Raw genomic sequence first — 26,839 nt, 5'->3', positions numbered from 1 at the left:
CAAAACATAAATCTTTATATCTTCCCATGAATTAAGTTTTAACCAATCAACTCAGATGAGATTTTGATGTAAGGCCTTCAATATTTTAATCGTTAATGGCTATGAGATGGTTTTGCATTCAAATTATGTTCCAAGCTAATCTGGTAGGGGTTTAAAAACCTATGCTAAATTGTTTGGAAATCTGGTTTTGTAGAATTAAACAAAAAACTTGAAAAAGAATCCCTTATGCCATGAAAATATGGAAAATAAATTCCCACTCAGCTTTAGTGTTTCAGTCAGAATTTGAGAAGAAATTGTTCCTGTAAGTATACCGTCATTTCATTCAAGACAAATCATGATGGGGCTGGGGGATAAGAAAGAGATGCCTGGAAGGAAGTTAGCACACAAAATTGGGCTCCAGGAGAGTTGAGTAGGATATGTTTAATGACTATGACTAAATAGTTTTGCTACTTTGGGTAAATTAACTTCTTAGGCTACCAGTCTTTTATTAGTAATGAGGAATCTGACTAGACAAGTCCAAGGTTTCTTTGAGTTTAAATATTTATTATGTAAATAGATAAACTAGCATTGAGTACCATTTTGCTTTATTTTTGTGCTTTTTTGTTTGTGGACAAGTTATTCCACTGAGCCAGACATAGAAGTTCCATTACAAGATCTGAAATTGACTTTCTGATTGCTTTACGGATTTTATTTTCTGATTAGACCCTCAGGTTAAGATTTTGCATTTATGACACTGGTTGGCTGAACACATATATTTTGTAGAGATATTTTTTGTTAGCCAAAATGAATCACAAAGAAGTAAAGAACTCATAATAGTGAAAGAGCCATCTAGAACCATGCTTGATGATTTGTTCCTTGAGTCAAGCCTGGAAAATGGTATTTTCCTCCTTCCAGATTTTAGATGGCTACTACTTTGTTTGGGGTGTGCTTTTAATTTTAAAAGATAGTGTAATGACACTTTGTTTCTGCATTGTTTGCTGCCTGTAATGCACACAACTGAATAGGTAGAGGTGGGGTCAGTGCTGCAGATGAGAGCAAAAGTTACCTTTGGGGATGTGACCTTTAACTGTAGACTGATTAGGACTCATTATTTTAAATGGTCACACAGTCTGTTTGTGTGACATTGGGGTAGTGGTAGTGATAACCTCTCACATTTGTTTTGACAGGTATAGTGTTTCCCTGTATTACTAGCTTATAATCTTTAACTGGTTCATCATCATCTTAGGGGCAGCATCCCTCTCCATATAAAGAAAGCTTTGAATTTTTTCATAATTTATGATATTGTATCACTGATACTTTTATTTGCTTGCACCTCTTCCTCCTTTTTCTTAATGATTTGGAGTTCTATAGAATATTCCTGTTTTGTCAAATAATTGTTTTTCTTTATATAATAAGTCAGTGGAAGTTTTCTGATAATGATGATTTAGACTTCATAAATATAAAATAAATGCCAAGCACTGGAATATGTATTTTGTTTTTTGAAGAAAAGATTTATTTAAAAAGAGATCACTTCCCATGTGTGTCTGTCTGGGATGCCACATGGAAGATGCAAAGAATTGCACAGAAGTTAGATTTTAAAATGTAGTTTATTTAAAAGTAAATTAGAGAGAGAAAGAGAAAGGAGAGAGAAGATTCACCTCCCCAGGGTTGGGGAGGAGTCCAAAGCTAGGAAGCATGGCGACAGCCATAGCTCAAAGAGCACGTGGCCACACGAGTCTAGCAAGGCAACGGCCTGGAATAAGTATTTAATTCTCACAGTTATCTTTAAGGGGTAGCCTCCATTTTACATGATAGAAGACACAGATACAAAGAGAAAAAGTCATATGACTAGACTAGAACAGCTACTAAACGAACTTCTGAACTTCTGATTCCTATATTCTATCCATTGATCAGGCCTCTCAGTGGATGGTATAGCAGACATAGTGATATAATGTTTATCAGTTTATTCTTGTTTTCCTGTCTTTGCAGTTTATTGTTTATGGAATATTGCAATGCATTTTCTCTAATATGTCAGCAAACTCTAGAGTTAAGCCAGAAGTCATATTGGTCATGGTCAAAGCACACCTCTAGGTGGCATGGACGAATACTTTTTCTTGAGTCAAAACTATGTCTTCAGCTGGGTTGGAATAAACTAGACAGAGTCTTTAAACATGTGATATTTTACTTATGGAGTCATTAATTTTTTCTTCTTCCCCTGGGCTAGTTCAAGTCTCATCATATCCATAATTGTTATTCCAGAATCACTTCTACTGTGGAAAGAAATAAAAAAATGTATACACATACAGTCTTTGAAGGATTTTGTATCAAGTTTCTGTGTGTTTTTCCCTTTAAGTTTTATTTTTTCTAAATTTCTAGTTTTGAGGGTTGAGCTGTCCACTTTTAGATTGATCCAGAAAGCTTAGAGGGGCCATAGAAACATTTGAGTCCCTACTCCACTTTCCAAAGTGATTGACTTTGTTTAATACTTACCAAAGTTACTTACCAAGCTTTCTAAATATTTGTAAATTTTGTATATTTTATTGGAAACATCTTTCAGTGTTTAGATATATTATACTAAAAATTTTCATTTCTTCTTAACCTAGCTTTTTTCTTCAAGTCTGGTAGGTCATTAATCATTTTATTTCCCAGCTTTAAAAGCTACCCCTTGGCATCTCTTGTGGTTTGGAAAACATTTTAATGAATTCAAAAGAGCTGACATTATCTTTTGTTATAGTTTGTCTATTATCATGTAATTCAGCTCATCCAGGTTGATTAAACATTTGTTAAAATTATAAAAAGGGTACAATTCTGTAGTGATCTTTGTATCTGGGTAATGTATGTTTATTTGACTTTTCTTCACTACAACTTAATTATTTCAATTGGAAACTGCTTCACATGAGGGCAAATTCTCCATACTCTAAATTTTGATCCTGCTAGTTGGATCCAGTTTTATGTTTCATGTTCATGTCTCAGTCAAATCTAAATCCAAGATCTCCAGGTAGTGACTTTCAGCTAAACCACCATCATGCTCAGTTTGTGATATGAAATATATATATTTAAAAAAAGGATCAAGAGAATTTGGATTGACAATCCTAATTGTTTCCAGAAGGGACTTAAACAGAAGAATTCTTATCTAACACAGTGACGTTTGGTTTCCACATATTTTTCATGTTTCATTATTAAACTTCCATTGCTTGATGACTATCTACTAAGCCTTCTTTCTCTCAGCTTTGCCTCCTGAGAAAACGGTACGCTATACTTGCTTTTTCTCACCACTAAAATTTTGGCTATATACAAAGCAGCAAAATAAAAATTGCTTAGTTATTCTTAGTTTTTTAAACTTAATGATCATCTGTAAATATCAGAAGATAGTTTGAATTACAATTCGGGCAAAATACAGAACAGAGTACATGAGAAATAAATGCGCCACTGTCAAAGAAAATAAAAACTTCACTGTTTAGAAGTATTGAGGGGAAGGATTGTGTCCCTCTGGCTCATTGAAATTGTTACATGCCATTAGGCTTACTGTAAACTATCCCCTGATGAATTCTTTGCTGGACAATGAGCTTAAGAATCTGAGGTGTCTTCTTGCTTTTATAGAGCAAAATAGAACTCTGATGCTTCAATGAAGGTTACAGAACACATAATAGGGTGTAGGTAAAGTTACTGAACTACCACATCTCACTTTCAGGAAAGTAGTGGGAGAGATTGTGTCTTGAGAAGAAAGGCATTTTAGAGGTAACCCCTTTAAGATTTCAATTAGTTATTTAAATGTATGAGTCATGTGCTTAAATGTATTAATAATTAATTGTTTCTGAGGCTAGCCAGCCTATAGGAATCCTATCTAGTTGCATGGAGATGTTTTGTTTTCCTGGCACTGGACATATTTTGTTTTAAAAATTGGGACATAAACTATTTTAGGTTTCTGGTGTTTCATTATAGGGTTTGGACTTCGTATGAATAGTGTCATCTTATGAATAAGTGTCATTATTAACTGTGAAATAAAAAACAATTACAATGTTCAGATTCCTATACTGAACAATTTAGTAACATATGACAAAAGTATATTAAAGCAGTTCACATTTACCCTGATTGACTCTAGAAAGCTAGATATGTAGAAAATATTTTCAAAGAGAATTAATGTTAATTTTTTTCAAAAAATTACTTGAGAGAGTAATTGTATTAGAAATGAAATGGTCTGTCCTTTTAGATTGCATATTTATGTCACTTTTTAGGTTTTTACTTACACTCTCAACAGTCCTTTCTGATATTGTAGCAATGTTTCAGAGATGGTCATATTTTACATTTTCTAAACACCCATGTCTTATTATTTATTTAAAAAGCATTCTTTAAAATAAATTAGTTTATGCTAAGTGAATTAGAGTATGAGGCTAACTGGAAAGAAATACTATGCAGAATTTCAGGGAATAAAACACAAAAGAGACTATATAACATGTTGGTAACTTTAAAATACCATAAATATTAAAATATAGCTGCACACCCCATGATGGCACGCAACCTTGACTTTTTGTTTACTGCAAGTGTTTGCATTCTTACTGCCCTACAATCACAATGCATGTGGTTATTTCATAAGCATATTTGTATAAAGAGTGGAATCCTACATGTTGTTCAACGTTATGATTTTGTTGTCTTAGCTGCTTAAATACTTCATCTACAGCCTTAGGTCCTATAAATAATGCATACAAAAGTGCTATATTCAAGGTCAACTATATATTAAAATACATTTTCTCCAACCGAGACAGAGGCTTGCCCTACTTATAAGGTGATCAGATGAATGGAAATCTTCTCGACTTACAGATATAAGATACTTAAGTACCTCTACTTTAAAGATGATTACAAACAAAACTCAGTATGTAAGACAGATTAAGTGGAAAGATACAAAACAAGAAAGATGGGGCAGCAGACTTCAAATGAATACCTCTGGCAGTATTTGTTAGAAATATGGTGCAGCTTTTGGGTTTTCAATATGATTCTCAGTTATTCTATTCTGTAAAAATGTGTCATCATGGAAAGAGTCATGGTCTTGAAGTAGGAAGGCTCAGGTTCAAACCTACTTCTGCCATGACGTGGCTGTATGATCCTGCTGAAGTCACTTTTCCTCTCTGGGTTTTGTTTTCTTTGATGATTAGAGATAAGTATAGTAGCGACTGAATGCACCTCCTCCTCTGCCCTTCACCCAGTTCTCTAAATTGTGGGTCCCTGATTGTGTGGCCACCTCTAAAGAACCAAGTGCTTTGCTCAGTCTTTTAGGTAATAGTCTTAAGAGGAATGACTGTGTATTTACAAAAAATTGTGCAAACACTGCCATTGCTAGTGCTCATTCCTAAAATTCAGTGAAAATCTATTGTTTCATATATTAACCCCCAAAATGAGAGCAAGTTGGACACCAACATTTTAGTTCAACCACTTTTTAACGTGTTTGAATAAGTGGAATGTCTTGCTTTAAAAACTGGCTCTTTCTACACAAGCCTAGAGTTTATTATTTGATTTTTCTCTTTGACCTTTGTTTGCTGCTGTTTCCTACCAAGTTTCTGGTCAAAAGTGAGAGGGCAGTACAGATAAAACAAATAGTGTTTCATGGGGTTTAATAATTAATAAACTGATCTGTCACCAAAAAGTCTATGAATCTGGTCTTGGTTACAAGGTCATAACAGCAAGATTTTAACAAAAACAAGTCTGTATAAAAAGCAATTGCTCTTTTGTTTCCAAACAGGTATTACAAGTGGATAAATAATGTGCACTGCTGTGAACCCAAAGGTACGCAGTGGACCTGGCCTCTCTGATATGCATCAGTATAGCCAGTGGCTGGCCAGCAGACATGAAGCTAATTTGCTACCAATGAAAGAAGATCTGGCCTTGTGGTTAACCAATCTATTAGGTAAGGTTATAAGATCTTATTTTGTGAGCAAAGATAACAGTTTTGTTTTATTTTTCCTCCTGTAGTGTCCTTCACCTAAGCATGTGATAGCACTTTGGAAAGAAAGACTTTCTTTATTTGGATTTTGCATCTGGGAAACCTAGGGCATGTGGAAAATTTAAATGAATTTCCCAATGTCTCTTACATTAGCTGTGCTTAGTAATTCCAATATCATGCACTGAAATGTGGAAATATATGCTCAATTGCTTATTTCATCTATATCCTAGTCTGATTTATTTTTGGCTTTTCTTTCATGCAACTGACCAGTTTCACCTAGTCTTTTGACATTGTGCACGTCTACAGTCTCTGTAAAATCTGGCTTCTAAATCTGGATTTCTTTGCCCTACTTTCATAGCACACCTTCTAAAACTGCTGAGTACTCAGACTTGGGAAAAAAACCATCTATCCTTTGTTCAAATGAGCTGACTAGAGTCATCCAACCCTGAACTAATTTTTTTTTCTTTTCAAATTGCTTTTGTTTTAAGCTCCAGTCTATCAGTATTGTTCTTGAGAAAAATGCTGTCTCATGCTAAAGCTACCTCTTTTTCTATTACTATTATGCTGCCACATTCACCAAATAAAATTTTAACCATGTGCAAAATGGTATCACACGTTTAAAGGGTCACCATATATAGCAATACTGCTTCCACTAATAGTTTTTTTTCAAAAAAACAGAAAAAATTGGTTTAGGACCTGAGGAAAGGACCTCTGTAGAGTTTATAAGATGTAAGATTTGAATATTGAGTAAACATAAAACTTAAATGCTGTTTTATCTATGGCAGAAGGGACTTCACCAACACTAGTTTATTATTTAAATAATCTGTCAAGATGAGAGTCATTATTTTCACCTTTTAACTAATGAAACAGAAGAGCTTAGTGGGCTAGATCCTGTCCATTCAAAATTTTAGCAAGGTTAGGCAAGTCTTAAGCACATTTTGGCAAGATTTTCCTTATGCACCATCGCTCTGACTTCTTACATAGATTTTGCATTTACTTTTATATTTTTTAGTCTTTGTCCTAGGGTTTCTTTATCCCATGTTTCTTTTTTCTTCACTATGTGCACACAATTTTGGCAACTCCTTGTGGCCTAATCAAGGCTACAGAATATGCGTATGCAAGTTGTACCCTTCTCAAGGGTGCTTGGCCAGGGGCAATGAGGCTAGAATAAAGAAGACACTTTCCAGCAAGACCCTCCATCGTACTAGGAAGCTGTACCATCAGAAGGAAGGGGCTACCACCTTTTAGTAGATCATTCATACACAGAAGCAGCTTTTATCTCCATCAAGTAGAGGGAGTTATTTTAGCTTAAACAGATGAATTTCCTCTTTTTATTTTGTCTTTCTGGGCTTCACTAATGACTGTTATATTAGTAGTTTGTTATTAAGTTTGAGCTATTTTCAGATATGGGCAATCACAAGTATGGCAGTCTAGGAGAGAATAGCACATGCTCTGGACATGGACTGCCTGTGTTTGCACCCTAGATCTGCCATTTACCAGGAGGGTAATCTTGGGCAAGTTATGTAACCTCTCTGTGCTTCATTTCCCCCTTCTTTACAGTGGTAATAATAGTGGTAACTAGTTTGTAAAGTTGCCATGGGAGTAACTGATTAAAACATGTATAGTACTTAGAACAGTGCCTGGCATGTAGTAAACACTATATATGTTATTGCTATTATCCCACTTATATAGCTCAGTGAAATTTAATTTGATTTTGTGCATATGTTCATTCACTTATTCAAAAAATATTTGAGTGTGCAGTCACATAACATATTGGTTAAAAAAATGATCTCTGGAATCAGAATACTTCAAGTCAAATCTTGGGTTTACCATTTACTCTGTGGTACTGGACAGGTATCTTATTGCACTGTGCCTCAGTTTTCTAATTTGTAAAATAAGTATACTAATAAAACCAGCCTTATGGGATTGTTGGAAGTTTGAGTGAAATCAGCAACTTTAGAACAAGGTCTAGCACATAGTAATCAAGCAGCAAATAATCACTATTATGATCACTGTGTTCTAAACTCAGTCTATTAGGTACTGGAGGGTAGGGTGGTGATTAAGAATATTTTATTCTTACCAAGCTTGGAGTAGGTTAGCCAAAATCACATTAAATAAGTAATTGAATATATAATCCATTAATAAGACTTGTTCTAAATACTAAAATATATGTTGCAATTAGAATATGAACTGAGGAGATGGGGGTGGGGCAAAGGATCAGAGGGCGTGGGGAAGTCCTCTTTCAGGAAACTTATATTTAAACTAAGAACTGGAAAAAAGAAAGGCTAATAGTTAGCCAGACAAAGCATGGGATGAAAGCCTCTGGGTGAGACAAGGACATATGTTGAGGTACAAAGAAGTTTGGTACATTGGAAGAACTGAAAGAAGGCTAATGTCAACAGCACAGAAAGAGGGACGGTTTCTTGAGACTTGTTGGGTCTGGATCATATACTGTTTTGAAGACCATACTGGGGAGATCATAATTTGCAGTATGATCCATGACCTGTTCTAGGCAGGGGAAGAGTGTGGTTAAGTAGACTATAGCCTGATTATACAGGTATGTTTCAATGTCCCATGACTTGTCATCAAAGGCATTTTATTGAGTGAGTGTGATCATTTACAAAGCAGCTGGATCAATATGAATGGCCCAAGACAGCCTCAGAAAATAGAGAATCGGTGTGTGTAATGGAAAGATCCTTGGATTAAAAGTCAGGAGACCTGGCTCCTCACTTGGTGTCAGGAGACCTGGCTTCTGGTTCTGGCTCTGCTGCTCGGTAGGAAAGGTGCCCAAAGTCACTCAGCTATCTTTTCTGGGCTCGGTGTACTCACCCATAAAATGAAGAGGTTGGAGGAGATGATCTCTAATGTCCTTTCCAGCTCTAAAAGTCTAAGTTTCCAAGAAATCCATCTCTTGAGATCCAGTTTGGTTGGGGCAATTGAGGTCATCAATATGTGTAAACCAGGAGAAGACTTACATAAATGAATAATCTTTTTCAAAAGAAACTAGGACTTTAAAAAATGTTAGTGGCTGCAATATAAATGCAATTGTTGGCTTGTGAATTTTCTCAGAAAAGGAATCCTAAAATAACCTCAAGATACAGTAAAATATAACCTTTCAATTGACTTGAGTTCATTCAAAATTGGTAGATAATAGACTTCAAGTCAATACCCTTATGGTAACTTGAAAAGTAGATTAATACGAAAGGGATTAAAACATTTGGAGAGGAAAATAGGTTGTGTACTACAGTGATGATAATGAGAGGAGAAAAAAATGTAAAATTGTGTTAGAAGATATTTTTCTCACACATAGGTTCATTTAGTATTCACATACTCTGGAAATGGAGCCATTGAAGAAAAATTTAATATTATTTATTACTGGCTATTTTGTCAATTCAGAAATAATCTGTAATCTCAGCACTTTGGAAGGTCAAGACAGGAGTTCAAGACCAACCTGCGCAACAAAACAGTATCCTGTCTTTACAAAAAATAGAAAAATTAGCCAGGCATGGTAATGCACGCATGTCCCAGGTACGCAGGAGGAGAATCAATTGTGCCAAGGAGTTTGAGGCTGTGGTGAGCCAAGATTGTGCCACTGCACTCCAGGCTAGGCAACAGAGTGAAAACTTGTCTGAAAAAAATAATGCAGTTTCTTAAACTGAATTTATACTTGATGTTTTGACTGATAAAGATGATTTAATAGAGAATAAAATAGTTTTATTGGATATATAGGTATTATGCTGTAATTTCCAGGTAATATACTCACTTAGTAATAAAAATAATTTAGAATCCTAGGCATAGAATTAAAGCAACAATAGCAAACTTTTAGCCTAGCTAAAAATTATATATTAGAATATGAAATGCCAAATATCTTGTGGTATTGACTAATTAAGATAACTAAATGGTGGTTAAGATTTATTTAGGGGGTAGTACACTGTGATTCATGAGAAGAACAGCATATACTATTTAGTGACAACTCACATCTTGGCTATATCTACAGATCTTATAGAAAGTACTCTTTGTTAGTCCTAGTGTACAATAGCTGGCACCATGGAGCAGTTTTATGGCCAATATTATAAAAAGACAGAAAAATAGTCATGAAGATTATATCATCCTTCTTTATAAAAAGTTTATTTGGCCACTGTACTCCATTATACGTTAAATATAAACATCTCATCTTCATTTTAGGTCTTCTGTTTTGTTACTTTTGCTCATGGACAAACTATTGCTTTTTTTGTTATTTAACTGTACCCTTAGGGCATATTAGAACATCAATCCTGGGGAAAACTTAATTGTCATTTTGAGCAAACAGCATGCTATCAAATTCACAGTCCCACATTACAACAGTGACCCATCACTCAAATGGATTAGGCACTCTACTGATTTTATCATTGTTGATGGACTTTTGAAGGTTGTTCTTGGCTTGATTTTGAAAGGCACATACTGACATAAATGGTCTCACAATTTTTATTTCACTTGTATTTTTAAATAATTTGAAAATGGTCGTTTATCTTTATTTTCAATGAATATTTGTCTAGTAATGTATGAGTAATATGGTAGTATATTTTTGAGAAAGGGCTATCATTTAGCATCAAAGAAATTGACATTTGCTCTTAAAGACTATAGATCTTTAGGATGTAGGCATGTGTGTTTGGATAATGTAGGGACTTTGAGTAAATCAAAAGATAAATAAAAATTAATTTGTGCTGAATTGATTTTACCTGCATTTAGAACATACATCATGTCAGTTCATGTCATGGTGATTTTCCCTTTCCCTGACCTTTCCATAAGCACTTAAAAAAATAAGCTATTTTCCATTGTTTCCATTTTTCAATCATTTCTAAAAAGTAACATTTTGACATTAAAAAGTTAAGCACCTATTTATTAGAGTGCTGCTGTCAGATACAACTAATGTCTAATGAGTTTTGAATAGCTTCTCTTTTTTCTTAAAGCCCTTTTACCAGATACTTGTCCTTCAGGGTTCTCATATTACTGATATAGTCTATAAAAATTTCCGAGGAAGGGTGGTATCTTGTGTCAGTTCAAAAGTTTAAAGAGTCAAGGTTGTGTTCACAAGTTGACACCTCTCATAAGTTAGTGCCTCATTTTGTACATGACTTCTCCAATAGAAGCAGCTTTGTCTTTTTTGATATAAATTTAGAATAGATAGTTGTAAATCAGTGTGAACCAGGTGCTAGTCTAGGATTTCTGCACATAAAGAATCATTTCTTATCTTACAACCTTCAATTTTAGTCTAAAAATACTGAATAATTGGTTAAAGTTAGCAAGTGAGTTACTTTGGTTTATCCAGTTAGAGAAATATATTGGGACTGAAAGATGCAGTGGGGTGGGAGTAGAGGTTGAAAGTATCTGGATCATCTTTTTTTTTTTTTTTTTGAGTCAGAGTCTCACTCTAAAACCCAGACTGGAGTGCAGTGGCACGATCATATCCACTGTAGCCTGGACCTGCTGGACTCAGGGGATCCTTCTGCCTCAGCCTTCCAAGTAGCTGGAACTACAGGCACATGCCACAACACCTGACTAATTTTGTATTTATTTTAGAGATGAGGTCTCAGCATGTTGCCCAGGCTGGTTTCTAACCTGTGGGCTCAGGCAATCTTCTCATTTCAGCTTCCCAAAGTGCTGGGATTACAGGCATGAGACACTGAGCCCAGCTTTATCTGGATCATCTTAGATTAAACACACATACCAACTTTCTTCTGTAGTGAATCAAGCCAAATAGCAGAACATGCCTAAATGATATTGTTAGCCATTTTCCAATCTGGAAGGTAGACTGCTTTTCATTTTTCAACACCATGATTTTCAAACCTAAGCTGCTTTTTTCCCCCTTCCTTGAAGAACTTTCTCTGTTATTTCTAGAGAAAAAGAACTATGGGTAGGTGCAGGGGCTCACACCTGCTATCCCAGCACTTTGGAAGGCTGACATGGGAGGACTGTTTGAGGCCAGGAGTTTGACACCAGCTTAGGCAAGATGGAAAGACCTCGGTTATGCGGACAAACAAATAAGAAACAGAACGAAAAACTAAAACAAGCAAACAAATAGTCAGGCATGATGATGCACACTCCTACTCCCAGCTACTTGGGAGGCTGAGGTGAGAGGATCACCTAGTCCCAGGTGGTTGATCCTGCCTTTGCACTTCAACCTGGGTAACAGAGTGAGACCAGACTAAAAAAGAAAAAGAAAGAAAGAAAGAAAAAAAGACAACTGCATTAGGGAGAATGCAAACAGTCAATTATGTGTTCAGTCAATATTTTAGTGGTCTAATATAGTGGCAAAGAGCACAGACTCTAATCTTAGACTGCCTAGGTTAAAGGGCCACACTCCTCTACATGCTGTGTGACTTTAGGCAGATTTCTTAATCTACACATCTCAGCTTTATTATTTGTAAAATATATATAATAGTAGCACCCACTTCATAGTTGTTGGAGAATAGTGAATAAACACATGAGTACCTATAAAGTGCTTAGAACAATGCCTGGCTTATAATAACTCAATTGTTAAATATTATAATATTATTATTAGAAATCTTTAGAAATTCAGTACTGCTAATTTATTGGAAGGTAAACTTTTTTTTCCCTCAGAAACATAGACGATAAAAAAGTATCATTTTTTTCCTGGTGGCTACAGTCTAAAGCAATTTATAGATTGATACTTAAATCTTGATGAAAATTATGGCAATCATATTTCTGAACGGACTACACTGATGTGCATAAACATGTGCATTTATTTTAGTTGCCAGATAAAATATTTGGGGCAGCAGTTTATTTCCTATCATTCATCCTAATATTTAAGGGGAAGTGACTAACCACAATATTTAATTAAACTCTCCAATTCTTGTCTACAAGCAAGCTGTCAGTCAAGGCTGACATGATTATGTGAAGAAAAGTTCACGATTATAAACTCAGGAAGTAAAAATATTGCTTCTATACTAGGATGCTCTAGGTTAATCTTCAAACCATTAGTCTTTACAACCCAGTGCAGGTCAGGACTCCATGATTTAATTATATCTGTTTATTGCACTTTCTTTTCCTAAAGCCAACACTGAAAAGATGGTGTTGAGGAATAAATAATCTTCTGGTGCTAAAATCACACTGCTTCTAATGTATATAATCTGACATGTCAAACCAGCTATACACTTTAGATGAAAGAGGATCTGTTTCTGTTTAACAGAGATATTTAGCTTTGTATGACTTTTACTTGAGAAGTTGTAGTTAGTTCTTCACAGCCAGTTCTTATGGATTTGTCATAGTTAAATTCAACTAGTTTTATCTTCTATTCTGTTTCCTTTAAAAATATTGTTAATAACATTTATGAAATATAATGCAATAAAGAGTGAGATAATATCATTCCACATAAAGAGTATATATGATTTCTTACAATTATACAGTACTTATAAAATGTATATTTAATAATTCTTAATTATTGGAAGGAAAATACATTATATATGAAGGATTAAAAAACTTTTCAGTCTTGCATTTTTTTCATTTGAGGCAGTACATTTCAACTATAAAGTATGTAGCAGCGTATTTTAGCCAAAAAAAAAAAAAATCTCACCTTTTAAGCTATAAAATATACAGAACTGAAAGCCGACACCTAATATATTTTTCATTAGATACAGATGTTTGAGGTAAAATTCTTTCTTCAAGTACTCATGAAAAGCAGGATAACTAAAAATCTTCAGATAAATAATATATAAAAAGTTAAAATCCTAACTTTTGGTAAATTGCGAATGGCTTTTTAATAAAAACCATTATTCTTTTTATGTCTAGTAAGTTCTTTTAAGTTTATTGTAATCATCTTGTCACTTAAAATTATAAATGGAATCTTCATATTGCCATGGAACTTAATGAAATAATTATACCTAAAGATCTCTTCTAAATGTAGAAATCTTATAATTAATTTGCAAAGGTACCATTAAAAATTTAGAGTAAAGCTTACCTTGTTTATTTTGAAGTTTGAACATATTTGAGTACATTTATAATTTAAAATATTTCTAATGTTTACTTTTCATATCTGCTTGCCAAAGTACTTTCTTATTTTTAAAAATTCTGGCCAATATGTTGAATACACAATAAAACTTCTGGCATGCTGGCTTTTTGTGTCTTGAGACTGCTACTTTTTTTGGAATTGAGTTGAGCTGCATGCAATTTTGAAATAAAAGTAGCTCTGATAGGCTACCTGTGTGGTGAGTACTTAGAGCTACTGATGTTTTTCCACCTGCAGAAGTCATTATCCTAACTAGGGGTTAAAATATGAATTATCCAGTAGGGAAAAGAGAACATTTTAAAAAAGTAATTATTTTTCCCTCCTTGCTCACCCCCAAAAAATTTTTTAAAAAATCATTTTAAACAGATGTTTCTCAAAATCCAGATATATTAGATATTACATATTTAACTTGAAGCAAATAGTTTATCTATTGTTCCAGCTGGATTATATTTAAGTGTTCATGAAATTGAGCTACATGCATTTTTCTTAAGCTAAAATATAAGCTTATGAAAGTCTAGGTATTAAATTCTAAAGTATTTTAATTTTGGCTTTTAACTTTTATTACATTTTGCAAATATTCAATATTTTCTAGTAGTTTGTTTTTATTTGTTAATTTGCATGCTTTCTGAACTACCATGTGAATAATATTATGCATACGTCTTTAAGAGATTTAAAAAAAGCTATACCTTGAGGTTTATAGCATATTGAAGAAGACAAGAACTACATACAAAACATATTGCTAGTTATAGAAAAATATGGTTGATAAGTGCCAAAGTAAGTAATCTTCATGAGTAGGAACATACAAAAAAAGGGATCAAGACTGGGTGTGGTGGCTCACACCTGTAATCCCAGCACTTTGGGAAGCTGAGGCAAGAAGATTTTCTGAGCCCAGGAGTTCAAGACCAGCCTGGGCAACATGGCATGACCTCATCTCTACAATAAATAAAAAAATAAAAAATTAGCTGGATGTGATGTGGTCCAAGTAGCTCCTGTAGTCCCAGCTTCTTGGAAGGCTGAGGTGGAAGGATTGCCTGAGCCTAGCAGATCAAGTCAGCAGTAGCTGTTGTCATGCCACTGCACTTCAGCCTGGGCGACAGAGTGAGACTCTGACTCAAAAATAAAATAAAATTCAAGTTAAATTTAAAAAATAAAGAAATTTCATTTTATTTATTTTATTTTTTTTGAGATCAGCTTGCACTGGGAAAATCGCTCTCTGGAACTGTGATTAAAGGAATGATAGAACTTGGCCAAGAAGGTAGAAGGTAGGACTCTGAGGGTAAGGTCCATGCCAGAAAGAAAAGAAGCAAACAAACAAAAACATGGCAGCAGAAACAGAAAAGGTTTGTGAAGGCAGCCTGTAGATCACAGAGCAGGGTGTAGGGATCTTAGATGCAAAAGCCATGTTAGAGGCATATGGGAAAATCTTCGGATAGTGGGTTAAAGTGTATAGATTTCATATTTTAGATAGAGGCCATTAAGGACTGTGTAATAATGGTGTATGAGTGGAGCATGGCTCAGTGAGGATGAAGGTAAACAATATTGATTTTAGTAGTGGGCATGGCATTATGGAGAGAGAAGTTGAGGATGCAAGGAATACCCATTGCTTTTGTTGCTTGAGGTATCAGGTCATGAAGATTTTTGTTAAGAGTATGGCATGAGAAATAGAAGGAAGCTTGAATCTACAGGGTGTAAGACTAGTAAACTACAGAAACGAAAAGCAGGAAAAGAAAATACTGTGAAATTTAGAGAAACGGGAACCAGGAAAAGGAGAGAACTTTGGGAGCGATAACATTTGAAAGAGCATATTCATAGGGTGAGAGGATGGAGGAGTCAGGTGTAATAACTACAGGATACAAGGTTTCTTTTGGGGATGACACAAATGTTTTCAAACTATGGTGATGATGGTATAACTCCGAATATACTAAATGACATGGAATCATACACTTTTAATGGCTGGATTACAAGGCATACAAATTATACCTAAATGGAGTTGTCATAAAATAAAGAAAAATGCTTTAGGGGCCGTATAAGAGGTAAGTATGTTTCACTGGGAGGCAGTTAAATGTCACAGATGAGGGTTTGTGAATCATATTTTTAAGAGCAGAAGTTGAAGCTGTGAGGATAGTTGTGAGGAGAGAAAAAAGCAGAGGTCAAAACCTAATAATTTCACAGTTGAAGGGTTGTGGTAGGAAACGGTGTGGTTAAAAACAGAATGCTTTCTAACAGAGAGTTTATCATTTGTATTTTTCACCTGTATTATTTTAATCAGGAAAGCCAGTTTAATAGAATTAGAGATGAGGTTTTATGCATTGCCTGTGTTATTAAAATTGCCAGTAATAGCTGATGTATTTGTATACATGACTGTATTTTTAAATAAATAAAAGAGATATAAAGTGTTCTCATAATTAAATGTACACCCAACACAAAAATGCTGTCCTGCTTGATGTCCTGCCTGATAGGTCAGATAAATTGAATTGGCCACTGAGGCTGAACATCAAAATGAATCATAGAGCTCAAACTGTGTAATCATTGGTAAACTGGTTCTTTGAGTTTCACTGACAGGTTTGCATTCCCCTGATTACTAAATGATAGTACTTTTTCACCCAGGATAGCATTTTGCCACCTTTAATGTGAGGTAACACTTTTATGCAGTCAGAACTATATTATGAAAATTTAAAATGTAGAGATTCTTGCAACCACAAGAAAAAAATATTCCAAAGAAGAAATTATTGTAAGTTCCTATCCCAGATATGTAACTCAGCTGGAATGAAATTTGAGTGACTAAAAAATTGGGTCAATATGTTAATGTGAATCTGACATTTGTGTTGGGGAGTTATTATGCTTTTATAATGCCCTTTTTTTTTGGTTATTTCAGGGAAGGAGATTACAGCAGAAACTTTTATGGAGAAGTTGGACAATGGTGCCTTGCTTTGTCAACTGGCAGAAACTGTGCAGGAGAAATTCAAAGAGAGCATGGAGGCTAACAAGCCCACAAAGGTAAAAGATGCCAGTACAAATATCACTGTTAGATGGTAGATTACATTTTTTTTTCCTTTATTTTATTTATTTATTTATTTATTTATTATTTTTTGAACATATTTTTTATTACAAAATTGTGGGGTACAGTTAAGGGTTAGGTATACAAATGTGCATCCTTCAGGCACCCTTGTTAATAAGGGGTGTCTCTCTGACTCCAGATAGATGGTTAGTCCCACCTCCCTTCCCCACTCTACCACCCCCCATAGTTTCCCACCACTGTCAGTCCTTTCCTGATCGTATTATGATAGACAGTCAAGGTCCACTATATGAGCGAGAACATGTGACACTCAGATCTTAACTGCTTAGTAATTGAGTGTAATTTGAGAATTTTTTTGTGTGAATGGACACATCAAGGTGTTTACTAGCAACACAGTACTGAGAGTTCTTTCTAATTAGGCAACATGTTATTTATACTCTGCTTACATAAATTACATAATCCTTTTGGTGAGTCTAATTAAATAAAAGGTGATGAAAAATGATCGTATTAAGAATGCCGTATACAAACTGACTAAATCTAATGTATTGATTAAAAACTTAGCAGAGAAATCATTGTGTCATTAGGCAATGAGAAACTTAGCCTAGAAAAATTTACTGAAGAGATTTTTGTTTTAAAAATTATTATGGTAGAATATTGGAACAAAATACTTGGAGTATAATTTTTTGGTTTGAGCTAGTACTTGGACAAATTATTTTATTTCTGACTACTGAGATTTCTTTTCTGTCCATTCAATCTAATATTATTTTCTAGTTTATTTATTTATTTATTTTTGAATCAGAGTCTCTGTTGCCCAGGCTAGAGTGTAGTGGCACGCTCATGGCCATCCCAGTCTTGATCTGCTGGGCTCAGGCAACCTTCTGCCTCAGCCTTCCAAGTAACTGGAACTACAGGCATGCACCAACATGCCTGGCTAATTTTCATTTATTTATTTGTTTAGTTATTTATTGTAGACATGAGGTCTCACCAAGTTGCCCAGGCTGGTCTCGAACCTGTGCGCTCAGGCAATTCTCTCAGCTTGGCCTCAAAAGTGCTGGTATTATAGGTGTGAGCCACTACGCCTGGTCTCTTTTTCTAGTTATTTTAAACACCTGATCAAAGTATAGTGTTTGATATTTTCTGAAGAAAACAAGACCGATAATATTTTTCTTAATTTTAATATAGAATGAAAAGAAGCATTTAAAAGATTGAACATTGCTATGAAAGCTTAAAATCAAACAAAAAAAAACTGTAAAATTTTTTCTGAAGTTCTGGCAGAAAAGAGTAAGTGATTGGGATATGATATAGAATTCTGTAAAGTATTGTTAATGTAGAAATCCTCCCCCTCACTTTTTTCATCTTTAAAGTTGCACTGTGAGGGTATAACTCAGAGCTCCCAAACTCTTTAAAGTTTAATAAAATCTTGCTGCAGTTCTACTAACGTTAAATGGCAATTTTCCTTTGTTTCTTGAAAAACATTTTGCTGCATATTGAAATTACCTGAGCATCTTTAAAAAATTCTGAAACCTGTATCCAATGCCTGAACATTCTGGTTTAATTCCCATAGGGTGAAACTTGGGCACTTGAATTTTTAAAAAGCTCCTCAGGTGACTCTCATATGCAATAGAGTTTGGTAACCACTGTGTTTTCTCTTTTCCTCCACTGGGTAGATGCAGGGTCATTTGTGTAAGATTACCTGGCCAGTAAGTGACAGAGCAAGAGCAACACAGACATCTTTCCAAATTTAGTGCTTTCTCGCCTGGGTTCACTATGGGTAACACAGACACGAGGGGACTGTTTATGAACATGCTTTACATCAAGCTTATTATCGGGGCATCAATTCTTCTGCTTTGGTTTCCACTGTGGTCTAATTGGCCTCTACTTCAGCTTTTTTTAAAATTTTCTTCTTCTTTTTTTTTTTTTTGAGTCAGAGTCTCACTCTGTAGCCCTGGCTGGAGTGCAGTGGCAGGTTCTCATGGCCACCACAGTCTTGACCTGCTGGGCTCAGGTGATCCTTCTGCCTCAGCCTTCCAAGTAGTAGTAACTACAGGCACGCGCCATCATGCCTGGCTAATTTTTTTTTGGATTTATTGTTGAGATGAGGTCTCACCAAGTTGCCCATACTGGGCTCGAACCCATGAGCTCAAGCGATCCTCTCATCTCGGCCTCCCAAAGTGCAGGATTATAGGCGTGAGCCACCATGCCCAGCTACTTCAGCTTTCTGAAGAGAAAACATAATGCCTAATAGGAGGATGATTTGTATAAGAATTTTGCCACAAAGCAATTGACAGAGAAAAAAAACATTATTGTGCCTAGACACTCTTGAGAACATCGCCTTCACCTTGCATAGATCTTGAATCCTGTATTTGTGTTGCTTCTTGAGGAGGACAAAGAGTCACAGAGTCCATGTTTAGATCATTTGAATACTTCATAGTAATAAAGACTAAATGCTATTAAGGCTAGTGCACAGTTTTATGAATTTGCTGTGTTCTGTAAACTTTTTAAGAACAGAAACATAGATTTCCAAACAAAATTGTAATTAGAAGTCTGTCAGGTGTAAGACAGTGCCAACGCATTAGCCTGTAGTTTAAAGGCTTTGACATTGAGTACATTTTGCTTGGGTTCTAGTTTTATTATTTATTACTAATTATTTATTAATTGAACATGTCTGAGCCTTAGTTTCTTTATCTGCGAAACAGAATTAATGAAAATGTATGCATGCCTTGTATAGAGCATTGCGCAAAGAGGCACTTGGTAAATATCATTTATGTTCCCTAGATGAGAGTTTTTTTTTTTTTTTTTGAGTTGGAGTCTCACACTGTCGCCCAGACTGGAGTGCAGTGGCATGCTCCCGGTCACCACAGCCTCAACCTGCTGGGCTCTGGCTATCCTTCCACCTCAGTCTTCCAAGTAGCTGGAACTACAGGCGCACGCTACCACGCTCGGTTAATTTTTGATTTATTGTAGAGACAAAGTCTCACCAAGTTCCCCGGCGGGTCTTGAACCCTCAGGCTCAGCAGTCCACTCGTCTCAGCCTCCCAAAGTGCTGGGATTACAGGCTGAGCCACCGAGTCCAGCCCCCTATATGAGAGTTAAGAGACCCTGATGAGACCCTTAACTAGAAGAAAATGAGTACGTTGTAAATATTTATGTTTAGCCATGATAGCTACTATGTACAAATATGTATGCATTTGCCCCCAATATTCATGATAATATGTAATACTGAGAATATTTATGGGTCAGAACTTTTATAGCTATCTTCCTTTGAAATATTTCTTTCAATACTATATAATTTTTATAATAAAATAAAACAAAGGGAAGTTTCCTTTCAATGTTAGTAAACTGTAGCAAGATTTTATTGAACTTGAAATGCTTCATTGACCATAAGTGATTTTGTTAATTGAAAATAAAGCAAAATTTTATTCTGATTATGATACATATATTTTAGTATAAAAACTTAACTGTGTTACTTGAACAAGTGTAGGTTTAAAAATATCCATTATGACCTCACCTCCAATGCTCAAAAAATCAAATTTGATCTTAGTTAGAATTTGACACAATTGCTCTTGACTGAATAACCCTCTATGTCCTTGGCATTTATATGCTTCACAACTGACTGTCAACGATTTGCAGCTTAAAGCAGTAATAGCATGTGCTATATTATATGAAAAATGCAAAAATGGCTTTTCTACATTTTTTTTTTTTTTTTTTTTTGAGTTGGAGTCTCACTCTGTCGCCCAGACTGGAGTGCAGTGGCCGCTCCCGGCCACCGCAGCCTCGACCTGCTGGGCTCCGGCGATCCTTCCGCCTCAGCCTTCCGAGTAGCCGGAATTACAGGCATGCGCTACCACGCCCAGCTGATTTTTTGATTTATTGTAGAGATGAGGTCTCGCTGCCCAGGCGGGTCTCGAACCCGCGGGCTCAGGCAATCCACTCACCTCAGCCTCCCAAAGGCGTGGGATTACAGGCTGAGCCACCGAGCCCGGCTCCGGCTTTTCTACTTTTTATCTTGAGTTTTTAAAAATTTTATTATAGAGCTATAGGGTACAAGTAAAGATTAACTACACAGGTAGACTGCATGCAGTTGAAATTCGGGCCTCCAACTGGCTCTCACTTCCCTGGTAAAAGACCAAGTACCCTTTGTGTTGCTACATAACCCCTCTTTCCCCTGGCAGTGCCCAGTGACTTCCAATCCCTCCCTTGTGCTAATGTGACTAATGTTCAGGTCCCACTTATAAACAAGAACGTGGGGTATTCAGTTCTTTGTTTCAGTGATAAATGACTAAGCATGATGGTTTCCTGTTCCATCCTATTTGCTGCAAAGTCCATGATTTGTTCTTCTTTGTGCCTGTATAATAACTCTGTTGTGTATATGTACCACATTTTCTTTATCCAGTTCACTTTCAGTGGGCAGTAGGGTTGGTTCCATGTGTTTTGCTATTGTGAATAGTGCAGCAGTAAACATTCGTGTGCAGGTGTCTTTTTGTTGTTGTTGTTGTTGTTGAGTTGCAGTCTTACTCTGATAGAACAATTTATGTTTCTCTGGGTGTATTCCTAGGAAAAGGAATGCTGGATTGCATGGAAGGTCAATTTTTGGTTGTTTTTAGAATAGCCACGTTTCTTTTCATAGAAGTTGAACTAGCTTGCACTTCCATCAACAGCACAGAAATGTTTCCTTTTCTCTGCACCTGTGACAGCATCTATTGGTTTTTGATTTATTAATGGTGGCCATCTTTACTGGAGTTAGGTAGTATCTCATTGTACTTTTGATTTGCATTTCTCTGATGGTTAGTGAGGCTGAGTATTTTTTTCATGTGTCTGTTGGCTGCTTATATTTCTTTTTTTGAGAAGTGTCTATTCATGTCCTTTACCCACTTTTTAATAGGGTTTTTTTTTTTTTCCTTTCAGTTTGTTTGAGTTTCTTGTAGATCCTGGATGCTAGGCCTTTGTCAGATACATAATTTTCAAATATTTTTTACTATTATAATAAAATATTTAAAAGATGAAAAGTCAAATTGTTAGTATACATATCTTCAGAAATATTATTGTTGATAAATATCTTTTTGTTAAACCCATGGTTTTCAGTCCATATTTTTATCTGCAAATAAAAATGATGTTAAATGAGATTGCACAGCATTTTATTAAATTTAAATCTAAATTTAAAAATAATGAATTCACTACATTCTTGGTTTTTAGGATTAAAGTGAATAATTCCCATGGAAAATAAAGGAGACTTTTAAATTGAGTAAAAATAACCCGGAGGTTACAATACTGTCTGCTTTGGTGCATATGTATGTGTAAGATTATTTTTCATTTGGGCATTTTGAAGTTTAGAACAATGGTGGTGAAGAAAATGAATTTGTCAATACCTTCTCTGAATTAGCGAAACTGTGTCTAGGAAGATATTGAAACAATTTCTTAAAAACAGTCAGCAACAAATTTGATCCCATCCAAAACCATGTCAAAGGAAGATCTTTGTAATTATTTTTTTTAGCTCCTTAAATCTCATCTCCTCATTTTCATAGCAATATTTTTACTTTTCCTGATGGATAGTTAATGTGATTTTACAGCTGTGTAAACACATTTGAAGGAACATGTTATGCTTGGTATGTGTGAAGTATGTCTCTGTTAAGAATGATTTAAATACTCTTACTATTTGAAAGTAGATTTTAATAAATGTATTAGTTTATATAAATGTATTTATTTTATATGTAAATCCCTGACTCTTTTATATTCTGCTCTGATTTGATAAAATATTCTGAATGGGAATAAATTCTGCCCTATGCTTCTTTTTTTTTTTAGCCATCAGTGGAATCAATTTAAAAGTAGCCTCTGTGTGTGTGTGTGATCTCTAAGTAGTTAACCTTAGCCTTTGCATGGTGGGGCATTTTCTCACTTAGTATAGGAGCAATGCAGAGACTTCAGAGTTAGTCATTAGTTGGGTGGAAGCATTTGAGACCAGTGTGCAACAGCTTAATATATAATTTGATTTAATTAGTTTATATGTTCCATGAAATTGTAGGTTCATTATAACTATAAGTCTTAATATTCCTGGAACTGATGATCTTAAAAATCTAAATGAAACAAAACTTTCCAATATCTTATTAGGAAGAGAAAACCAAAACAAATATGTCCAAGGTTTTTGTTACCTGACTCAAAGTTGGCATCTCCAATCAAGACAGGATAATTGTTACCTTTATTTTGAACTTTCACTTCCTGGCCAAAGAGTGTACCACTTCTTTAAGTACAACACACTCTCAACCATGGGGCATCAACATGGAAAAAGATATTCAAAGGGCTTAACTACTCTTTTTCTGCTAACATTCTTTTTCATTTGTCTCATTTATTTTGAGAGTCTCTGCCACAGACATCAGAGTTTCTCTGGGTTCAGAGCTTCCTTTGACTTCAAAGAGCCCTGGGTGGTTAGATCAAGTTTGAAGCAGATGGGTGAAGGAGACAAAAAAGAAGTTCTGTTACCTAGTAGAATGCCACATTATGCTCTAAGGAAGGAACTGAACATTCACCGTCTAAATGTAGAATCCAGTCCTTGTTCAGGGGAAAGAACATCCTAGTCGGATAGAATATCTACAATACATTTGCCCATCGAGAATACCTAGTTCCCTGAGCTGCAAGATAGCAATACCTCAGGATGTTGTTTTGTACCATCTGGGAATTAAATAAGACCTAAGGATTAGAGATTTTCCCCTCAAAAAGATCAACACCGCTTTTGGTTTAGAAAGCATCTTATCATGATAGAGAAATTCAGAGATTTGTGTTTACTGCCAATATCTCTGACCTAACAACAACATATGGGAGAAGTGATAAAAGATTTTTTTTTTGTATGAAAAAAGAAAAGAAAATCTCAGCTGTGATTAATCTAGAATCATTCATCTCTGGCCATACAACTAACATTTCTGGCTAGGCAAATACAATGTTATATTCCTAAAAAATTTATTTTCTAAAACACAAATATGATGCTAGAATTAAGCCAACAGAGAATGAATCATGATGAGATTAGGGGGATTATAGATGGAATTATTTGAAAAGAAATGTTTTTTTGGTAGGTGTGTTCCTGCCTGGGACTAAGGGGGGAAGAGAAAAGTTAGTGGTAAACTCTAATTCCTCAGAATTTGTGAAAATAAATACAAGTATCTTTAAGCTTTAACTATACTAAATTATTTCTTAGTATAAAATTCAATTACCTTGTCATTATTTTTCTAAATCCCTGGGCCACTTGGCCAAATTTTTTACCCCTAGATCAGTGACAATAAAATGTCTTGCTTGATGTTTTTCTCACAGAGAGTGTTTCTGTTCTGTGTCATGCATGTTACAGAGATGTGTCTAAGTGGAGCTTTAATGCCATAGCAATACCAACCTGTTGGTGTATCATATGGAATATTAAGAATAATATGTAAATGAGCTTAACTTTTATTTTTCATGCAAAACTGGTCACAAGAGACTTGATGTGGGCTATATGTGCAGGCAGAAAAATAAACAATGGCAGGGAAAAGTAGTCATAGTAGGGAGTGAGTGATGCAACTATGAAGCTTACCTGGTTCTTCAGTCCTAGTTGAGTTAATCCCTTATATAACACTGCTAGTCATTGATAAAGTAGTGCCAGGTACAATTAAAAGTATAGACAAGGGGATCATAGTTCATGATCATAGATCATAGATCAACAGTTCAAGTTTCATGACCACAGGTGTAGTAGAAATGCAGTTTCCTTCAGACCGCATTAACAAGGCAGGAACATTTTCATAGGACCCAGAAATTGTCTGCCTTTTCATAAGAGTATTCCTATACTCTCCTGGATGCATGCATTTTTATAAAGCCATCTAGATTGCCTACTGTTCCTGCTTTTCCATATTAATTTAGGAAAATATCCTAAGATAGTAGAGGAAGCTGGGGGAGCTTTGGGTGTCAAAATGTCCATGGACCCTGTAGGTTATGTTGTAGAGCTGAAGTTGGCGTGCAGGATAGCAAGAGTTCTGTTGTTTCTGTCAAACACATTCTGGAGTTTCTGTTGATCAAAATTGAGAAAATTGCATCTTCTAGACCAGTAGATGAATGTTAAGTAGCAGGATATTGAGTGATACAGTTCACTGAAAAGACCACATGTATAACAGCAATCCTGATTAAAAATGTGACTTTATTATAATTTTCCTGCTGTTTGCCACATCTTATTAATCTTTCATATTTTCTTTGATTGAATGGAGATGTGATAGAAATCACTTCTCTTGCAATATTTAGGTCATTGACAATAGCATGAATCATTTTTTAAAAATAGATATATTTTATTTGGTCCTTTTACCACATAACTTATTCCTTGTGTCAGAGATACAATTCTGACAGTTGCTGAGAGCACTCATATGAATTGGGTATTCAGAAAAAGCTATAAAAACAGCCTTTGATGCTCAAAGGTGTACTAGTCATAGTATACAGTGCATTTAAGTAAAAAAAAAAAAAATCTACTGATACCTGATCCCCACAAGGCATTTCCCTTTCCAGACTGCATAGTAAACAGTTCAGGCCACTTTGATGAAGATTAGAAGGAAGCTTTGCCGTAAAGACTTGAGGTCATTATTTCCTGTAATCAGTGAGTTTTGGATCAGAAAGTTAGCTCTCATTTGGGAACTGGGTGATCAGAAAATTCTTTCAGTTTATTGCTGTTTCTTTTATATAAAACGAGGACTTAGACTTTTCAACATACACCTAGAGGTGCTTTGACTAATAAACCATGGTCAGATTTCTGATGGATCCGTTCATTCTAAGAGATCTGGTTGACCTGTTTTGTATTCTAGCCACCATATTCACTTTGCCTCTGGAAAGTAAGTGCCGGCATGCATCCCTGCAATTCTGAGAATCTTCATTCACATTAAAACAAGGATGCTTATTTCAATAATAGCATCCGTCCCTTCCTGGAGAAAAATGTCACATTACAAAATTTTGGAACTTTCTGCACCAAGTTATTCTTCATATCTTAGTGAAATATAGAGCCTCTTGGGCTCCACTGAATGACATAGTCAAGCATATGCTTATGTGAGGTGTGCATTATAAATTGAATATGTCAAATCTTCTCAAAGTTTTTAATTCCTTTATCTATATTATAACCAGTGATTTCTGGTCTTTTAGTGTCATTTGGTGTGGGTGAGCATTGGATCTACATTTGCATTAGCAAATCCAGCCAACTTTTTTAGGATCATTCCTGGCCACCCATCCTAGCACACTGAATTCAGGAAATCTTGTTAGTATAGTCAGAGTCAATTAATTCTGCCAAATCTAAAATTATACCCTGTTCTCCTTAGACTAACACTCTCAAAACCTATTACAGAAATAGAGAAAAAGCCCTGCCATAATACACTTGGTGGCACTCAACATTTTAAATGTATGTCGAGGCTATGTAACTAGTTGGCCAGGAATTCCCAAGTCTGGCTGTGAGATGGATTTGAATCCATCCTGAGCAAGGCTACAGTATTTTGACACCTGGTAGAGGTTGTCAGCTCTGGCTTAAAATATGGGTTCTTTATTCTGTGGCTAGCTGAGATTTTTAAGGACACAGCTATTATTCCAGGAACGTTCGGGTTAATGGACACATTTTTCTTAGCCTGGTTTAGGAGAATACCAGGAGTGGGCAAATTTCCCATGTGCCATCCCTGTTTTCCGAGAGAGAATACTTACTGTTTCCTCTCCTAGCCTGTCCTTCCTCTTGGTATCTTCAACTCTCTCAAAGATAAGAACCTTCCATCTTTTCATTTGAGAGCAGTATCTGGTAAGGGTTCTGAATTTAAGCAACAGACAGGAGCCAACACCATATGCAAGTCATATTATTATCTAAATTGCTTATATCATAGCTATTCAGCGGAAAATTCTTCTGTATCCAACAACTCGTAAATTTAGAAAGTGATAG

At 35.3% G+C, this 26,839-nt stretch overlaps 1 protein-coding gene across 3 annotated transcripts in view; it reads left to right on the top strand.

The window, feature by feature from the left end:
• Positions 1–26,839, top strand: part of GAS2 (growth arrest specific 2) — a 141,138-nt gene that overhangs the window by 2,561 nt on the left and 111,738 nt on the right. For all 3 annotated transcript variants that reach the window (XM_008068498.1, XM_021717788.1, XM_008068497.1), the window contains exons 2-3: positions 5,714–5,878; positions 16,795–16,916. In XM_008068498.1, coding sequence (XP_008066689.1) covers positions 5,734–5,878; positions 16,795–16,916 — 267 coding nt within the window. In that variant the 5' untranslated portion in view covers positions 5,714–5,733. The remainder of the gene's footprint in view (positions 1–5,713; positions 5,879–16,794; positions 16,917–26,839) is intronic.

Source organism: Carlito syrichta, unplaced genomic scaffold (genome assembly GCF_000164805.1).
Source record: "Carlito syrichta isolate Samal-C Ts95f unplaced genomic scaffold, Tarsius_syrichta-2.0.1 Scaffold311075, whole genome shotgun sequence".
Taxonomy (NCBI): Eukaryota; Metazoa; Chordata; class Mammalia; order Primates; family Tarsiidae; genus Carlito; species Carlito syrichta.
Note: the sequence above shows the minus strand (reverse complement) of the source record. Positions and strands in the feature narration are given on the sequence as shown.